This window comes from Mustela putorius, unplaced genomic scaffold, assembly GCF_011764305.1.
Source record: "Mustela putorius furo isolate JIRA1106 unplaced genomic scaffold, ASM1176430v1.1 tig00003836_pilon_pilon_pilon, whole genome shotgun sequence".
In the NCBI taxonomy this organism is placed as follows: domain Eukaryota; kingdom Metazoa; phylum Chordata; class Mammalia; order Carnivora; family Mustelidae; genus Mustela; species Mustela putorius.
This window is the reverse complement of record NW_025421989.1, coordinates 6,726,839-6,744,608: the sequence shown is the minus strand read 5'-3', so window position 1 is coordinate 6,744,608 and position 17,770 is coordinate 6,726,839. Positions and strand designations below refer to the sequence as shown.

Sequence of the window (17,770 nt, the reverse complement as noted above, 5' to 3'; positions counted from 1 at the left end):
ATCATATGATTTTCCTGAGCTTTAAAAATATTGACTGTATTAATGGATTTCCTAATAGAGAACTTTTGTAAAAAAAAAAAAAAAAAAAAAACTCCATTTGGTCACAATATATATACATCCGTGGGCTTTGGAGTTGGTCTGCTGGTGTTGCATCTATAAATTTTGCATTGCTTCACTAGATTTTTTTTTTCTTAAAGATTTTATTTATTTATTTGACAGAGGGAGATCACAAGCAGATGGAGAGGCAGGTAGAAAAAGAGAGAGAGAGAGATAAAGGGGGAAGCAGGCTCCCTGCTGAGCAGAGAGCCCGATGCGGGACTCGATCCCAGGACCCTGAGATCATGACCTGAGCCAAAGGCAGCGGCTTAACCACTGAGCCACCCAGGCGCCCTGAAAAAGATTTATTTAGAGAGAGAAATCGAATGCGTGGGGGGTGGATGGGTTGGGGCTGGAGTGAGGGGTGGGGGGCGGCAGAGGGAGAGAAAGAATCCCAAGCAGACGCCACACTGAGCACAGAGCCCGACACGGGGCTCGACCTCAGGGCCCCGAGACCATGACCCTAGCTAAATCTGAGTCAGACGCTTAACTGACTGAGCCCCGAAAAAATGAGTGTATTTTTATATATTTAAGCCCATGTCATTACATTTTTCTTTTAAAAAATCACACATTTCCATTCTGTTCTTAAGGCAGGTTAGTTTAATTTTATAGAAGGAATACTTTCAAACGGTACAAATGACACAATGAGGGAAGAGTGACAAAAACAGAGATGAATACTGAGTCTAACGTATTCCCAGGACAGGTCATTTCAGCAGTGACAATTCAGAGACGGCAGGACGTGAAGACCAAATTCCCTTCCTCTCGTCGCACCGTTTCTAAAGAATCCTGGTGGCGGACTTGGGATTGTCTCTGGGCCAGAAGTGCTGGTCAAACACAGCAGCTTTCTTATCCCAAGGCACGGTTATGGGCAAGTTCAAGCAGAAGATGGAAACAGCCCTTCCGACAACAGGACTTCACTTTCCCGATGTGTGTGAGTGTGGGGGGCAGTCTTCACTAGAAAGAAGCTGCAAAACCAGGTCAGGAGAGAGAAGCCAATCATGGGGCCTCCTGTCCACCCGCCAGCTCGGCTGGCCTGTCGCTCACAGAGCCCGGCAGGAGCAGCGCGGAGCCCCCTGCCCTCCCCCTCCCCCATCTGTCTGGCTTTTCCCTCCCGCTCACTCTGGTCCCATTCAGGTGCAGAGGGAGACCCTGGCCGGGAGGCGGGAGAAGTTTGGTGGCAAATCCAAGCGCTCCTTGGACTGACACTGGAGTAGGGACTGTATTCGACTCTAGGGGGTGAAGCGCTTTTTAAACACACACACACACACACACACACACACACACACGGACGCACACGCACACACGCACCCACCCAACTAAACTCTGGGGTGTGTGTGGGGGGGCACCCCAAACAGAAGCCTAGATCTACTGGGCAGTGAAGTTAACTGAAACCCCCACGCTGAGGGCCTTCTGGAGTGACCGTTACTGGCAGGGGCAGGAGGAAAAGCTGCCTCGAGGAGCGCTCCGTGCGGCAGGTGCTGAGAAACAGCCGCCAGGCACCGCAGCCCGGGGACTCCTCTACAGCCCGGGAGCAGGGCCCCCGAGACACCCAAGTTGGTGGCGGACAGTTCTTCGTTGGAGTTCAAAGTGTCACGAGCTGGGGGCACAGGGAAGGCCTGTCATTGTCGTCACCTGCTTGACAGTGCGGTTTGCTGGGGGGGGGGGGGGTGGCGGTGGCAGGTCTGGCAGGGACTGAGGTTCGGCGCGTCCCCCTCCCCCGCAGGGCAATCAGCCAACAAACGCAGCGCACCTGGAGCAAGGGCCGTGCTGTGAAAGCACAGCGTCTCCAGTCCCCGCGCCAGTGACAGGCCCCACCGTCCGTCAGAGGTCTCACGTCCATGAACTGCTTCTACAAGATGCATTTTAGCAATGGAAAGAGGCGGGCAGGTTATGCAAGGGGCCAGTTACAGACTAACGAGGAGAGAGAGAGAGAGACCAAGTCAAGGGGCGAGTTTCCCAGGGATGGGGAGGAAGATGCAGAACGAGAGCTCTGTCTTCTTTGCGGTTCGTGTGCGCCGCCTTGCTTACGTGCCTGAGGCCTCGGGAAGGAGAGTACAGTTCTTATACAATAAATAGGCATTCGGCAAAACATTCAGATCATTTGACATTTTAGAAGAATATCGGTATATTTTTATTACATAAAAATTTTTTTTGCTCATGAACTACTTTCTAAGATTTCTTAAGAAATACTGGGCAGACTCCAGTATTGGGGGGGTGGGGGGCAGATTTTGATTGAAATCAAATACTCTCCTATAAGTGACTCCCTGGGCAAGCGTCGCTCCCCACATGTGCTCGCTGCCTTCCCCAGACAAGCGCCTTCAAAGGCCGTCGCGTCTGTGTCATAGCACTCTGTCCACCCGCGGACTCACGGATTCTGCGAAAACGCGTGCTCCTAGCTCTCGTGGCGTCCCTTCCTGACAGAGCCGTAGTGCGGGAGCTCCACGCGGCCTCGTCGGTCATGAGCATCGGATGGGGCAGGCTCCCGGGGGGGGCTGCCGGCGGTCTGCTGTGGGCGGGCGGTGCAGACGGCCACCCTGGACGGGCAGGCCGGAGGCCGGGCTGCGGGGGCCGGGAGTCTGCCCCAGACTCACAGCGAGCGCACAAACACGCGGACGACAGGAGAGGTGGCCGATGCACCGTCTGCACAGGGGACAGCTCGGCTCGCACGGCCCGTGGGCCGCCCGCAGGGCCGCAGCGCGTGCAACCGTGAGTGAAGGCGGAGAGCGGAGCGTGCGAGATGCACGGTAGGTACACGCGGGAAACGGATACAAGTGACGCGCTCAGCACAGAGTGTTTGCGGTTTGGGTGGCAGAAACAGAACCGGCCCCAAAGCTCCATTGTAACCGCATGACAAATACTGAAGCACAAAAGTTTAGTCTTTAAAATACATCTTAAAGTCAGTATTTTCCTTCAAGGAAAAAAAAGTATTATAAATAAATTACAATACAGTGAATTTGCCTGAACTCACTTTGTTTCTGTCTTCCAGCCTTTAAGTCAAATAAAACAGCATAAAAACTGTACATTCTTAACACGACAGCTGTTCTTTTACAAAATAACCTGTTTTCAGAGATGTCAGTTTCACAACAAGGAAAAACCAAGCCCTGTTGCCGTCACTATTATAAAATATATACGTATAGATATATGTGTGTGTTTTTTTTTTACAAAGTGTGTATATTAATAGCTTTGCACAAATATTTTAAGGACAAATTCAGCTAGTCTAAGGACGTCATGAAAATAAAACAGGCGGATAAATACTTCATGTGTACAAAGCACTATGTCAAACGTCATCCGCAGGCAGAGGAGGCACATTAATCCTTGGTCTTGTAAAAAATGCTATCTTCTCCCTGGGATTGGAAAGGATTACAGGTTAGGAGTGGATGCAAATGCAACAAAAGCTCTCAGATCGATGACAGCTTTTCTCACTCATACAAGAAAACTGAACTTCTGTTCCACAACACATCTGTCTCTATACAGATTCTCTAAATTTTATTTTATTTTATTTTATTTTTAAAGGTTTTATTTATTTGACAGGCAGAGATCTCAAGTAGGCAGAGCAGCAGGCAGAGAGAGGCGGGGAAGCAGGCTCCCCACTGACTGGAAAGCCCGATGCAGGGCTCGATCTCAGGACCCTGAGATCATGACCCGGGCTAAAGGCAGAGGCTTTAACCCACAGAGCCACCCAGGCACCCGATTCTCTACATTTTAATACAAGGTATGAAGCCTCACATTATCCCAAGTCAGAGCGGCCAAGCACAAAGGATCACACAGAGTAGGAACCCCCCTTACACTGAGCATACAGAACCGGCAAAGCCTGCGGGGTCAGGGGCTGTGGGGCGGGGGAGGAGACGGGGAGGGGCTGCTTCATGGGGACGGGGTTTCCTTCTGGGGTGAAGGAAATGTTCTGGAACTGGACAGAGGGGACAGGTGCGCATCGCTGTGACTGCACTAAATGGCATGGAGCCGCTCACTTTAAAATGCTGACTTGTACGCTATGTGACTTTTGCCTCGATTTTTTCAAAAGACACAAAAGAATATAGATGTCACCGTAACTCTCTTCATACGAGAAACAAAAACAGGGAAAACTACCATACATTGTTCAAATTTAAGACATTATTGTCTTATAATCACTATTGGTTATTCTGGTGTGGAAATCAGGGGGGTGGTGGAGAATAATGTTCGATTCTTGCCACGTGGGGTTGTGACATCTTACCATTGTTTTATACAAACAAAATGCATGCTTTTCTAAATGTCTGTTACGCTTCTGTTAAAGTTAAGTAAAAAGGCAAAGCTGATATGTGTGCATATAAATATATGATATGTGTGTAAAACCACTGTGCTGTTCACAATAACAAATATTTGGAAAGAAGGTTACAAAATAAAGTAGTTATGGGGTGCCTGGGTGGCTCAGTGGGTTAAAGCCTCTGCCTTCGGCTCAGATCATGATCCCAGGGTCCTGGGATCGAGCCCTGCATCAGGCTCTCTGCTCCGCAGGGACCCTGCTTCCCCCTCTCTCTCTGCCTGCCTCTCTGCCTACTTGTGATCTCTGTCTGTTAAATAAATAAATTAAATTAAAAAAAAAAACCCGAAAATAGAGTAGTTAGACAAATTACATCTTAGGTGAAACATTACAGCCAAAAAAGAGGACAAATTATGTGGCAATGCAGGATATTTTTATTTAAGAAAAAAAAAAAGCTAAATGCACACTTGAACCCATGACGATGGTGGGCAGCATGAACAAAACTATTATCGAGACAAAAGGATCAAAAGGCAAAATGCTAATAGCAGTGGGGACTTCGCTTTTATTCTTAACTGCCTGTGGGCTTTATTTTTTAATATTTACTTTACTTTTTATAATGACAATGGCAGGACAGTAAGAAGCAAGCAAGAAGGCGGGTCGTGGCCCTCCCTACCTGAAGGTCTGCACCTGGATGGGCTCCTGGTGGTTCTGGCCCCGCAGCTGGCACACCCCTCTGGAGGCCTTCTTCAGCATCTTCTCAGCTGCCTGTTCTTGATGGAAGTCAAGTTTGGTCTGTCTTGTCTGGAACGGCAACATTGGATGAACAAGATATTTTTACTTCTAGTTTTGAGGAAGAAGGAATAAAGCCACTCCCGGCTCCGGGCTCCCAGAGGGGAGAAAGGGTGCCCCATCCACACACACCCCAGCAACAGCGGATCTTCACAGGCGCTCCCGGGGTCCCTGGGGTCGTGCCTGGCAGACGGACCCAGAACATTCCACTACCAAGCAGAGGGTGGCGATGCCAGCAGGAGGGTCTGGGGATCCTGCCCTCCAGCAGCCCCCCCCCCACCTGAGGGAACACCAGCTGCCTGGCCCACACAGGGAGAAACCCAGTCCCTTCAGAGGAGCCCTGGGAGTGTTCAAAGCACAGCTTCATCATCATGACCAGGCAGGCCCCGGATGCCGGAGGGACTCCGTAGCGGGCCTCGCCAGGCGGGGCCCGGGCCTCTTACCTGCCTCTCGGCTTCCTTCAGCAGGCTCCGGAACCGCTCGTCCCGCAGCACCCAGTGTGGGAGGTCGGTCTGGCCTCGGAGCTGCGCGTCTTCCAACCGCTGCCTCAGTTCCCGCAGGGTGCAGATCTCCTCGTTCAGCTGCCTCTGGCGCGTTCTGGAAGCCTGGAGATCCAGCTCCAGGTCCAGGGAGGTGCGGGCCATGAGCTCGGCCAGGGAGGACCTGCAGGGCTGCGGGGACGACAGCTGTGAGCCCACGCGCTGGGGGCGGTGCGGCGGGACCAGCAACCTCAGCCCGTGGTAAGGTCCTTCCATGATGGGTGGGGACAGTGTTTCTCCCTGATGTCGTAGCCGATGTCAGACAAACAGAGATTTGGGCGAGATTAATTTAAGTCTCTAGTGCAGTATCAAGTTAGTGATGCCAACGGTCTGCTTTAATGGTGACCTGTGCATTTGCAAGTGTGAAGAAAGAGACCCTCTCATACGGAGCTGGTGGGGTCAAAAATGGGTATGATTTCAGGGGCGCCTGGGTGGCTCAGTGAGTTAAGCCTCTGCCTTTGGCTCAGGTCATGATCTCAGGGTCCTGGATCGGGCTCTCTGCTCAGCGGGGAGTCTGCTTCCCTTCCTCTCTCTCTTCTTCCTGCCTCTCTGCCTACTTGTGATCTCTGTCTGTCAAATAAATGAATAAAAATAAAAATAAAAATAAATTTTAAAAATGGGTATGATTTTAAAAAGAAATAAGTAATAAAAAATGGGTACAGGGCGCCTGGGTGGTTCAGTTGGTTAAGTGGCTGCCTTCGGCTCAGGTCATGATCCCGGAGTCTCAGGATCAAGTCCCACATCGGGCTCCCAGCTCCACGGGCATGGAGGTCCCTCAGACCTTCTTCCTTCTCATGCTCTCTCTCACTGTCTCTCTCTCAAATAAATAAATAAAATCTTAAAAAAAATGGGTACAATCTTTCTGAAGTTCTACTTGCCAATACACATCAAGCGACAAAACGTACATTTTCTTTGGTTCTGAAATTTCATTTTGATTTGCATTTGAAAGGCACAACTCATAATGCGCAGAAGGGATCCAATTAAAGTTTAGGATAGAGAAAACCTAAATACGTAACAAGAGGAAACAGATTAAGTAAATTATAAGGCCAGCAGAAAATACAGCCACACTGTAAAAAGTCAAAAAAATATACTGGAAAATCTTAACTGATCCATGGTATAAAGGGGGAAAAGCATGTCATAAATCATCTGGGTGCCTTTGTTTACAAGATTATACATTGGGGCGCCTGGGTGGCTCAGTGGGTTAAGCCGCTGCCTTCGGCTCAGGTCATGATCTCAGGGTCCTGGGATCGAGTCCTGCATCGGGCTCTCTGCTCAGCAGGGAGCCTGCTTCCTCCTCTCTCTCTCTGCCTGCCTCTCTGCCTACTTGTAATCTCTCTCTGTCAAATAAATAAATAAATCTTTAAAAAAAAAAAAAAAGATTATACATACCCACATGCAAGCTATCAAAACTTTCCTTCCCATATAAGCCTCAAGTAAGCAAACCTGCCATGTTTAAGAAAAGTCCTAAGACGAGAGAAGAATTTTGTGTGTGCTGCTGAGAACAGTACTTCCCACCCAATGGGAAACGACCCCAGGAAAGGCAGTTAACCCACACCAGCGCTGTTCAGTGGGCTGGATAGCTGTAGGCTTTTTACATGCACGTAACACTATTCAGCACACATACAGAATTGGAACGCAAACTCATGATCTGACTTAAGAAACCAAGTTTACTTAAAAAGCCCTGCTCAGGGGTGCCTGGGTGGCTCAGTGCGTTGAAGCCTCTGCCTTCGGCTCAGCTCATAATCCCAGGGTCCTGGAATCGAGCCCCACATTGGCTCTCTGCTCAGCAGGGAGACTGCTTCCTCCTCTCTCTCTGCCTACTCTCTCTGCCAAATAAATAAAATCTTTAAAAAAAAAAAAAAAAAAAAAAAAGCCCTGCTCAGTTCCTAGTTAGAGCTCAGCGGTTCTCAAGCAGGGGTGACTTGGCCCGCCAGGGGGCGCTGGGCAGCCTCGGGAGACAAGTTTGGTTGTCACCAGTGGGGGTGGGGAGCGCAGGGCAGCCCCCACAACCATGACCCAGTCCGAAGTGACAACAGCGCTGCTGCTGAGAAACACTTTTGTGGCTGAATTGTCTTTTCTTCTCGTTCCCAGTCGGCAGCTGCTCTAAATATAGGCACCACAAGGAAATCTGGATTTATTATTTCTTTGAAAGAATCTTAGCCTAAAAAAGACAAGGAACTGCTTGCTTACAAACAAAAAGCAACAAAACTGTAAACTGACGCCTTGGGGAGAAAACACTCGGTGGGTAAAGGAAATGGAAACAATAGGACAGGCCCACGGAGAAGGCCGCCCTATGCTGAAAAACTAATTTCTCAACTATACGTACCCCCTTGTTGGAAAAGAATAGAGGGTCTTTTTTTTTTTAATATTTTATTTATTTATTTGACAGAAAGAGATCACAAGTAGGCAGAGAAGCAGGCAGAGAGAGAGAGAGGAGAAAGCAGGCTCCCTGCTGAGCAGAAAGCCCGATGCAGGGCTCGATCCCAGGACCCTGGGATCATGACCCGAGCCAAAGGCAGAGGCTTTAACCCACTGAGCCACCCAGGCACCCCGAAAAGAGGGTCTTTCATATAGATTGGTTGGCTGTTAGTTTATTATATTTAAAGATGTAAAGATCATGAATTATCTAAGATCATGATGTTATCCTAGGAAATTAAGAAATATTGGTAACATTTTGGACATTATATAGGCTCCTGAAAATCATACCTCGGTAAACAAGAAAATAAATGCCTTTTTACAAAATATATTCCCTTTAAATTAATGTTATGTAAACTCTTACCATATAAGTTCTGTAATACAACTCCCAGGGTAAGGACAGGTTCCATATGGGTTTACATGGCACGTACCTGCTTATAGCGAAGGGTCCGTCTTTCCAAGGTATTTCGGACAAACGGGGACTTCCGGGGCAGCGTTGAACTGTCGCTGTCACTACGGTAAAGCTGTGCCAAAAAGAATGATGTTTAGAAACACTTTCTCAGAAATGCACTATTCATGCTCTCTGTGTATCCAAACTGTGTGATTCCCCGTCGCCTCACGGGGGGGGGGGGGGGAGGCCACGAATGCACTGATAAGGTGGGCACTTGAACCCAGCCTTCTGGGCTCAGCGAGGACGAAATCTACTTCAAGTACCAAGTAAGATCAAAGACAAACCTGAACAAACCAAGTAAGCAAACCGACCCCCCACCGTCCCTCACATGACATGTCACCCGAACCGTGGGAAGCTTCCAGGGGGGTGGCATCAACAAGCCTCCTGCCCCGCCAGCACGGGCAGGGACTCTCCGGGCCCTGCAGCCTTCACCGAGCCAGAAGTGGCCTCGGCGCCTCTCACTTGCTCTCAGTCCTTCTAGCTTGCTCTATTCCTGGCTTTGCCAAGAGCTGGGGAAAAAAGGACTTTCCAAAAAGAGACCCGTTGCTGGTAGTAAGACAAGCCAACACTACTAACAGCCACTCTGCCCATCAAGAGAAAAGGTCTGCTTTTAAAGAGAACAAGAAATAACACCTTCTTCACGGGAGCCAAGACAGCCGGTGGCGGGTTCCTGCTTCGGGGTCAGCGTGCATCTGTGTGACAGCCACGGCTCCTGGCTCCGTGGCTGCTCTCCCACGCCAGCTAAGCCCAGAGACCCAGGGAAGGCCGTGCCCCGGCAGCGTCCGTGCCCCTCACTCGATCGCGAGCAACAGAGAAAAACGACGAAGCCTCTAAAAGCAGCAACTGCAAATGCTTGCACGCAGGGCATGGAAGCCAGCACAGGAGCTGGACACCCTCCTCTGGGGAAGGTCTCCTGCTCCGCCACACAGCAGACCCCAGCCTGCTCTGTGCTGGGTCGGCAACAGCCTACGGTGAGGAAGGGGCGCGAAGGCAGCCCTGGGTCTAGAGCCTCCTGGCAGGTGTCTGGTTGAGCCCAAGCCTCCACAGAGCTACAGCCTGATGGGGCCAGAGTGCCTGAGCCTGACTCGTGGGACCCTGGGCAGCCACGCCGGGACACCTTGCTTCTGCGGGGATAAACGAGGCAGGTCCTGCAAATGGCCCCGGGGCAGCTTGGGCCACCTGGCCCTGCCCCCTGCTGTTCTCCCCGGGCCCCGCCCCACTATGCCTCAAGGTAAAGGATTAACTTTGCTCCAAGAAGGGTCTGGTCCTTGCCCAGCTCCTGGGAAGTGACCGATAACCCCCTGGAATGTCCTGAGTGTCTCTGTTTATCTGAGGACCTCGGGCCAGGCCAGTCTCTGCCAACAATGTGATTTATAGTGGGGGCCTTAGGCCATCAGCTTGACCTGTGGAGGGGCTGGAGATGAAGGTCAGGAATGCAGGCCATCAGCACTGTGACCCCCTCCCACAAAACCCGGCTGGCAACACTCCATGCGGGCGGCCTCTCCCAGCAGGGACGGGTGACCGGAGCCGTCCGCACAATCCCGCTCGAAGAGACCCAGAAGCTTGCGCCAGGTCTCCCTGAGTGCTGCCGGATGTGCCTCTTCCCTCTGCTGACCTTGGTCTAGATCCTGTCACCGTAATAAACCACAACTGTGAACATAGCCACTTGGCTGAGTTCTGTGGGTCCTAGTAAGTTACGGAAACTGAGTGTGGGCGAGGGGACCCCGGAACCACATTCGCGGTGTCTCATCTCCCACACATGCCCGAGCTCGTTTCTCTCGCGGGACTGAGACGCGGCCGGCTCCCCAGCAGTCCCGGTCAAGGGAAGGTGTTTTGCTTCAACAACCCCAGTTCAGAGGTGGGAAGGGTCAAAGTTCTCCTTGATCCAAACAGCCCCATCAGGCCACTGGGTCGTGACCACTTATCCTTCAACTTCCCTTCTCTTTCCTAATCCGTCCTGTCACTGTCACACCACCACTGCCAGCCAAGCTCCAACATGTGGTCCTATCTGCAAGGACCATAGTGCAGTTCTCAACATCAGAAGCACCAGGGGTCCTCCCCAAGCCGCACCAAGAACCACCATGAATCCTGGGGGTGGGACCTGGGCACCAGCATTCTGGGAGGCCCCACCTCCACCCTCAATGGCACCGACATGACTTCACTGCAGGGCACAGCCTTGGCTGAGAACCACCGTTGTCTCCTGCCGTCCCCTCAAGCAGAGAATTTACGTGCTGGGGGTTCTGAACCCGGCCTCCGAGTCCTGAGACTTCAGTGCTGCTGTCCGCCCTGGGACCGGGCTGAGCGACACTTCAGGACTCCTGACCGCTCAGTGACCTGATTTCCCAACCTCAACCCAATTCAGGATACGCCCTGTTCCGACCCGTTACCCCGCAGGCCACTGTGGAAAAGACTCTCCGGGCTTCCCGACCATGAGACAGTGCACACACGAAATGAAAATCCGGGGAGAAATGTGTGAGAATCTTGAGGACATCCAGAGGGCGACAGGCACAGGAAAGGGGCGAGAAGGAGCGGCCACGCGGATCCCACGGCTCCCGTGTGCCGCACTGGTCGCCGGCACTTGGGGGAACACACAGGTCTTTCAGGATGAACAGTAAAAACGAGACACGAAAGCGGGTAAGAAAAAAGAAAACGTCTCAGACAAGTGGCAAAGGAATTTCAACTTACTCTGCAAACGTACTGGCTTCGCGCTCCAGGGGAGAAGGTCTGCGACCGCACGATTGTGCTACTCCGAACGAAAGGTGACCCTCGGGCCCTGCGGCCGGGCCTCTCCTTCGGGAGACTCGCCACTTCGTCCGGGAAGACGTCTTCTGTGTTGGTTTCTTTATCGACCTAGAGAGTGGTTCGTTATTACCATGACTTGTTTAAGGACATGAGTGATAAGCCTCACACGAATGGCCCTGGCCTTCTCCACTTAGAGATTTGTTTTGTGTTTTTAAAGAATATTTACTTATTATTTTTACAGAGAGAGACAGCGAGAGAGGGAACACAAGCAGGGGGAGTGGGAGAGGGAGAAGCAGGCTTCCCACCGAGCAGAGAGCCGGATGTGGGACTCGATCCCGGGACTCGGGGATCATGGCCTGAGCCGAAGGCAGACGCTTCACTGACTGAGCCCCCCAGGTGCCCCGTGCAGATGCATGCTTTGACCACTTGTCACCAGCCTTCCATTTGGGTCACCATCATCTCGTGCCTAACCGGCACCCCAAGCTTCTGACCGGTCTCCCTGGTTCCACAACTCCTTCCCCATTCCAGTCTCCACTCAGCCCAGCAAAGAGGGAGAGCCTGGTAAAGCTGGTTAGAGGCGGCAGCTCCACTCCCAGACGTTCACAGAGAGAGCGGAACACAGGTGTTCGAACACTTGCACGCAAACAATCACCGCGGCGTTATTCACGTAGCCAAAAGGTAAAAACAGCCCGAGCGTCCGTGCATGGATGGACGGATGACCAAAGAGCCGAACACCCATCAAGGAAATACTACTCAGTCACGGAACAGAGGGAAGGTCCCAGAACAGGCAAATTCCTAGGCAGAAAGCAGACCGGGGGTTGCCAGGGGCTGGGGGAGACGGGCTGGCGAGCGACAGTCTCACAGGTGCGAGGCTTTTCGTCGGGATGATGGAAAGCTTTTGGAACTGGACAGAGCAGTGGCTGCCCACGTTGTGAACATGCTAAATGCCTCTGAACTGTTCACTGTGAATAAGTTCCCTTCATCTTCTGTACATTTCATGCCAATTTTAGAAAAAGAAAAATCATGGGGCGCCTGGGTGGCTCAGTCGGTTAAGCAGCCAACTCTTGATTTCAGCTCAGGTCATGGTCTCAGGGTCATGAGATCCAGCCCTGGGCCGGGTTCTGCGCTCAGTGTGGAGTCTGCTTGGGAGTCTCTCTCCCTCTGCCCCCACCTGCTCCCCACCCCCTCACACGCACACTCTCTCAAATTTAAAAAGAAAAAAAAAGAAAGAAAGAAAGAAGAAAAAATCCACAGAAAACCTTAAGTCAGATCATGTCAACCTTGTGCTTCGAACCACCCATCACGTTCCCGATCATCTCAGAGCAAAGGGAGAGTCCGGAGTGGGCCCTGCATGATCTGGTCCTTTTGCCTCCCTCTGTGCTCGGCTCTGACGACCGCCCTGCCCCCCTGCCCCACACTGGTCTCACTGCTCTCCTGTCATCAGCCCCCTGAAGCCCCCCACTCGTGGGCCTGCACTCGCAGCTCCCTGCACCCGAGTGCTCTTCCCAGCCCCCCACAAGGCTCTGGGGTCTCCTGCCTTGAGGCTTCTGTTCAAAAACTGCATTCTCCGTGAGGCTTCCACGACCTCTCATCCTTTTTTATTGTACGAAACATGTAAAGTACAGCTGAACCGGTTTTCAGTGTACAGTTCAGTAGTGTTAAATATATTCATGTGCTTGGGAAACAGAACTCTAGAAATTCTTCATCTTCCCAAACAGCCTCTGTCCCCATTAAACAACTCCCCACCCTCCTGTCCCCTAGTGACCACCGTTGTACTTCAGTCCACATGAACCTGTAAGTGGAATCGTACTGTGTCCTCCCTTCGGTGGCTGGCTCATTTCCCTGAGCACAGTGTCTTTAAGGTCTGCCTGTGTTGTAGAATCTAAGAGGATTTCTTTCTTTTTGAAGACTGTATGATACTCCACTGCTTGGACAGACCACCTTTTCCTTATCCATTCATCTGACGATGGATACTGGGCTCCTTCTATCTCTAGGAACAAGGGTGTGCAAACATCTCTTGGAGACCCTGAGGTCAACTTTTTTGGATATATATCCCGAAGTAGGATTACTGGATCATACGGCAGTTCTAAGTTTTGGAGGAACCTCCATACTTTTATCCATACAGGCTGCACCATTTCACAATCCTGATCTAAAATATAAATGCAGGGGCGCCTAGGTGGCTCTGTGGGTTAAGCCTCTGTCTTTGGCTCAGGTCATGATCTCACGGTCCTGGGATGGAGCCCGGCATCGGGCTCTCTGCTCAGCAAGGAGTCTCTTCCCCGTCTCCCTCTACCTACCTCCCTGCCTGCTTATGATCTCTATCAAATAAATAAATAAAATCTTTTTAAAAATAAATAGATAAAATATAAATGCAAATCTGTATGTATATATATATATATATATATATATTTTTTTTTTTTTACAGAGAGACAGAGACAGCAAGAGGGGGAACACAGAAGGAGTGGGAGAGGGAGAAGCAGACTCACCACCAAGCAGAGAGCCCGATGCGGGGCTCAATCTCAGGACTCTGCGATCATGACCTGAGCTGAAGGCAGACACTTAATGACTAAGCCACCCAGGCGCCCCGCAAATCTCTATCTCTAAATGTAAACCCCTTCTAAAATAGGAAATCTTTCTAAAAACGCAAACTGCACTTGCCTACCATCCCGTCCCCCAGCAGCCCTCGTCTCAAGCCCGGCTGTGTCTGTTGAGTGATGGCGCTGCCACCCACCCCCCAACCAGGGCAGGATTTCCCATTCATTTTCTTCATGGCCGCATCTACACTGCCCCGCGCCCGCCCACGTGCACATGCAGAGAGAGCATGCGGTCAAGAACGAACAGCCAGGGAGTTCCGGTGAAGGCCGTATGCGTATTTGTTCCATTACTCAAGCAGTTTGTAGGTTTGAAGTATTTCAAAATTAAAATCGGGGCTGGGCGGCGGGGCTGACGACCGCACACCAAACTCACCGCCCACAGCCTCCTCCCCCGTTCGAGCCCGCACTTTTTTTTTATTTTTTTTTATTTTTTTATTTTTTTAAAGATTTTATTTATTTATTTGACAGAGAGAGATCACAAGTAGGCAGAGAAGCAGGCAGAGAGAGATAGAGAGAGGAGGAAGCAGGCTCCCTGCTGAGCAGAGAGCCCGATGCGGGACTCGATCCCAGGACCCTGAGATCATGACCCGAGCCGAAGGCAGCGGCCTAACCCACTGAGCCACCCAGGCGCCCCTCGAGCCCGCACTTTAAAGGGTCTTAAAACGCTGACCCCCAGCAACCACTGGGAGACCGGGCCACAGAACCGCTCGTGTAGAGCGGCCGCACGTGTGCGGTTGGGAAGCGGACACCATGTCTCTTGGGACTTGTGCTTTGGGGTAACAGTGGGGGGCACGATGATGAAACGGTTCGAGGAGTTGAAGGGTTGGGAGAAAACTGTCCCCAGAGCACGGAGGTAGTGTCTCCCAACCTCACAGGCTTCCTTAGACATCTGTCATGGCAAACGTGAAAGACATCCTCACTGAAAACATGTCCCTGGGCACAGCTAAGATCGGGTGAACAGAAGGGGCGATGGGCCAAGGGCCACTTCACAGTGCCAACGTCGCAAGGGGAGCAAAGAGAGGAGACGAGCCCAAGCGATGACACATGAGACCCCCTGAGCCGTGTGGGGCGCTGAAGACGGGAGCGGGTCACCGCCGGGCGACACGGAGCCCCGATCTGCCCTTTCTAGCTGAAGCTGTTCTTTCTTTTCAACTCAGAGTCGGAGACGTTTCTGCGGTACCTGCTGTGCCCATTTTAAGCCATCTACAGATTTAGGCCCTTCCCTTCTCTCCCTCGGCTCTCCGAGAAATGCCCCTGGGCTACAGCCCTCTGATCCAACAGCCACAGCGCCCCCACAGCCACTGTCACAGGGAGAGACTGCAGGTAAGCCGTGGCGTTCTGCTCGGTCTGCTCTCAGGTCGGAGCCGGTCAGCTTCATCTGGTCCCTCTCCTCCACCCATGCCCTCCCGTTTCGTGGGGGTGGGGGGCACACATGCCCTCCTTCCAGGGCTGTGCCCGGGGCTGGGCGGCAGACCACCGGGGGGGGGGGGCCAAAAGGTCCCTGAGCCTTTCCACTCACCTTCAGAGGTGGGGGCTGAAGTTTCTCGGGGCTGAAAGGGTCGGCCTGGCCAGCAAATGCATGTCCGTGGAGGGGGTCGCCGCCCACGCAGCAGGGCTCCGGGTGCGGGGGGCTGGTCTGGGCACAGCTGCTGCAGCCGCTGTCCACCGAGTCGGCCTGCCAGCTCCTGCAGACAGACGTTGCCGAAGCCCCTAGCGTGTGGGTCAAGGTGGCTTTCTGCCCCTTCCTCTTTTCTTCCCCAACTACCTCCGGCCGCCCTGCCCTCTGTCCTTTATCAGGGATTCTCCTGTGAACTTTACTAGTGTGGGGTGAGTGGAACCGATGGTAACAGCTCTCCAGGATTTCCTGTTTTGCATTTTGTGGATCTTCCCCTTCCTCCCCATCCCATACATAAAACATTCTGTGTAACCACCGTTGAATTTGGTAAAAACCTCTCGCCAGGACGGACGTGTCACAAAAACAAAAGATACTACTTCTTACAAAACTGGGGAAACAGGACATCACGGCACCAGGTACCCTGCCGCAGACGCACCCAGCGAGACCTACGCGCTGTCGGTGGTCGCACACAGGCACTCTTCTCATCAGGTCAAAGGGCCTGTTCTCTAGGGGCTACGACGTGAGGAGGCCTTTCAGTAAGAGGGCCTGTGCGTCTCTAGCACCCAAGGTCAGCACCCTGAGCCCCCGCTCCCAGCCTCCCCCACCCCCGCCCGGCATCCAGCCAGCCGCTGAGTACCACACTCTAGCCCTCGGCCGTGCACTGCCCTCCCTGCAGTAAATTCAGGCAAAGCCCTTCAGAAGCAGCAGGAAGCTTTGGAAATGGGACGCTCTTCGTGGAAAATGTGGAAGTAAAGCAGTACCAAGGTGCTTCCAGAAGGGATCGGACAGAAGTCCATTCCCTCGCGGCACTGGCCCATCTACTGTGGCCCATCTACTGTGTGGCGCCCCCACTGCACAGCGGCCGCCGCCGAGTCAAGGCTCGGCCAATGGGCCGCCTCCGGTACCTCTCGGACACGGCCTCAGCCAGCTCCTCCTTCCGCCCCAGCTCGAGGATCTCGTCCTCTGCGCACTCCAGCTTCACCCGCTCCTCGGCCAGCTCGCGCTCCACGGCCTGCAGCTGGGCTGTGGTTCTGGCCAGCAGCGCCGTCACCGCATCCTGCAGGGGGTACAAGGTCAGCGCCTGAGCCCGGGCTGGCCACCCTCCGCGACTCTCCAGGGGCAAGGGGTGCCCACCGTGCCAGCGGGACAGGGCCGGGCCACCTCGTGCAGCTCTGAGGGTTCAAGTTTTAAAACCACCAACGCGTCACCCCCCCATCACTAGCTCGTCTACATTAAAGCCACGGCCGTGAACGGCCGTACACACCGAAACCTCCCATTCCTGTGCCTTCCCTTGAACCTGTCTCTTGGGCACTGCTGCGCTTCCATGCTAAGCGCGCAGAGAGGCTCGTGAGAGACAAAGCCCCTGTGACAGTGGGTGCCCGCAGCGCGACAGGGCACACGTACCGTCTTCCCGGCAGTGGCAGCTTGTGCCGGGTCCCCAGCAGCAGCCCCCAGCCGCTCGCTCTCCCTTGCCCTGGGCGGCCCGCAGCTGCTGAACACCTGCACCGCGTACCAGCGCAGCTGCATTTCGCTGGACCCGTCGTAGTCGGCCAGGTTGATCTGAGCAATGCCCTGCAAGGGTGTTTAAAAAAAAAAAGCAGAATGATTTCACCTTAACAACCAAGGGGAATCTCATAAAACATCAGGGTTGCCCTTCGATTGTAACCTTGTAACCGGAAACACAGAATGTGTCATTGCTCTCCAAAGGACTGCAGTGAAATGAAAGTGGTAACAGAGGGTATCCTTGAGGGAGGCTCCCGGGCCACTGCTTCAGCCCCGTGGGGAGGTGCCGGGAGGGGGACGGGGGCCGAGAGTGGACAACCTGGGGGAGGGGAGGTCAGGCTCAGGGTCCACCCACTGATGAGCTGCGGAATCACTCGGAGATTTCGGAAACAAGAGAGGGCTGGCTGAACTCCACCATCTAATTCTACTGCCGAGGGGTGAGACCAAGGGGAGAAATTCCAACCTCACAAAGAAACCATCCCGGCTGCCGGGTCCCGGCCCCAGACAGGGTGTGGTTGGGGTACTGAACACAAGCTGCTCGTACTCCTAGTTCAAGGAGGACCAGGTAAAACCTAGAGCAGCCTGTAAATGTGAATTTCGAATAAACAATGGATTTCTGTACAGTGTAAGTATGTCCCAAATACTGCATGGGACATACTTAATAAAGAATCCACAGCTTATTTGAAATTCATGTTTAACCGACCATCCTCTATTTTTTATTTGCCCAATTTTTCAACCCTACTTAGTTCCCTCAACTGAAAATGGGGGTCTTCTAGAAGTCTTGCAAGG

At 52.6% G+C, this 17,770-nt stretch overlaps 1 protein-coding gene across 4 annotated transcripts in view; it reads right to left on the bottom strand.

Moving 5' to 3' along the window:
- Positions 1-676: 676 nt before the first annotated feature.
- WWC3 (WWC family member 3) overlaps positions 677-17,770 on the bottom strand; it is a 110,658-nt gene continuing 93,564 nt past the window's right edge. For 3 of the 4 annotated variants that reach the window (XM_045089282.1, XM_045089283.1, XM_045089285.1), the window contains 8 exons: positions 16,883-17,050; positions 16,384-16,535; positions 15,383-15,548; positions 11,213-11,377; positions 8,508-8,600; positions 5,566-5,901; positions 5,007-5,134; positions 677-3,440 (listed from right to left, as the gene is read on the bottom strand). In XM_045089282.1, coding sequence (XP_044945217.1) covers positions 3,374-3,440; positions 5,007-5,134; positions 5,566-5,901; positions 8,508-8,600; positions 11,213-11,377; positions 15,383-15,548; positions 16,384-16,535; positions 16,883-17,050 — 1,275 coding nt within the window. In that variant the 3' untranslated portion in view covers positions 677-3,373. The remainder of the gene's footprint in view (positions 3,441-5,006; positions 5,135-5,565; positions 5,902-8,507; positions 8,601-11,212; positions 11,378-15,382; positions 15,549-16,383; positions 16,536-16,882; positions 17,051-17,770) is intronic. The other variant, XM_045089284.1, reaches the window with a different exon arrangement.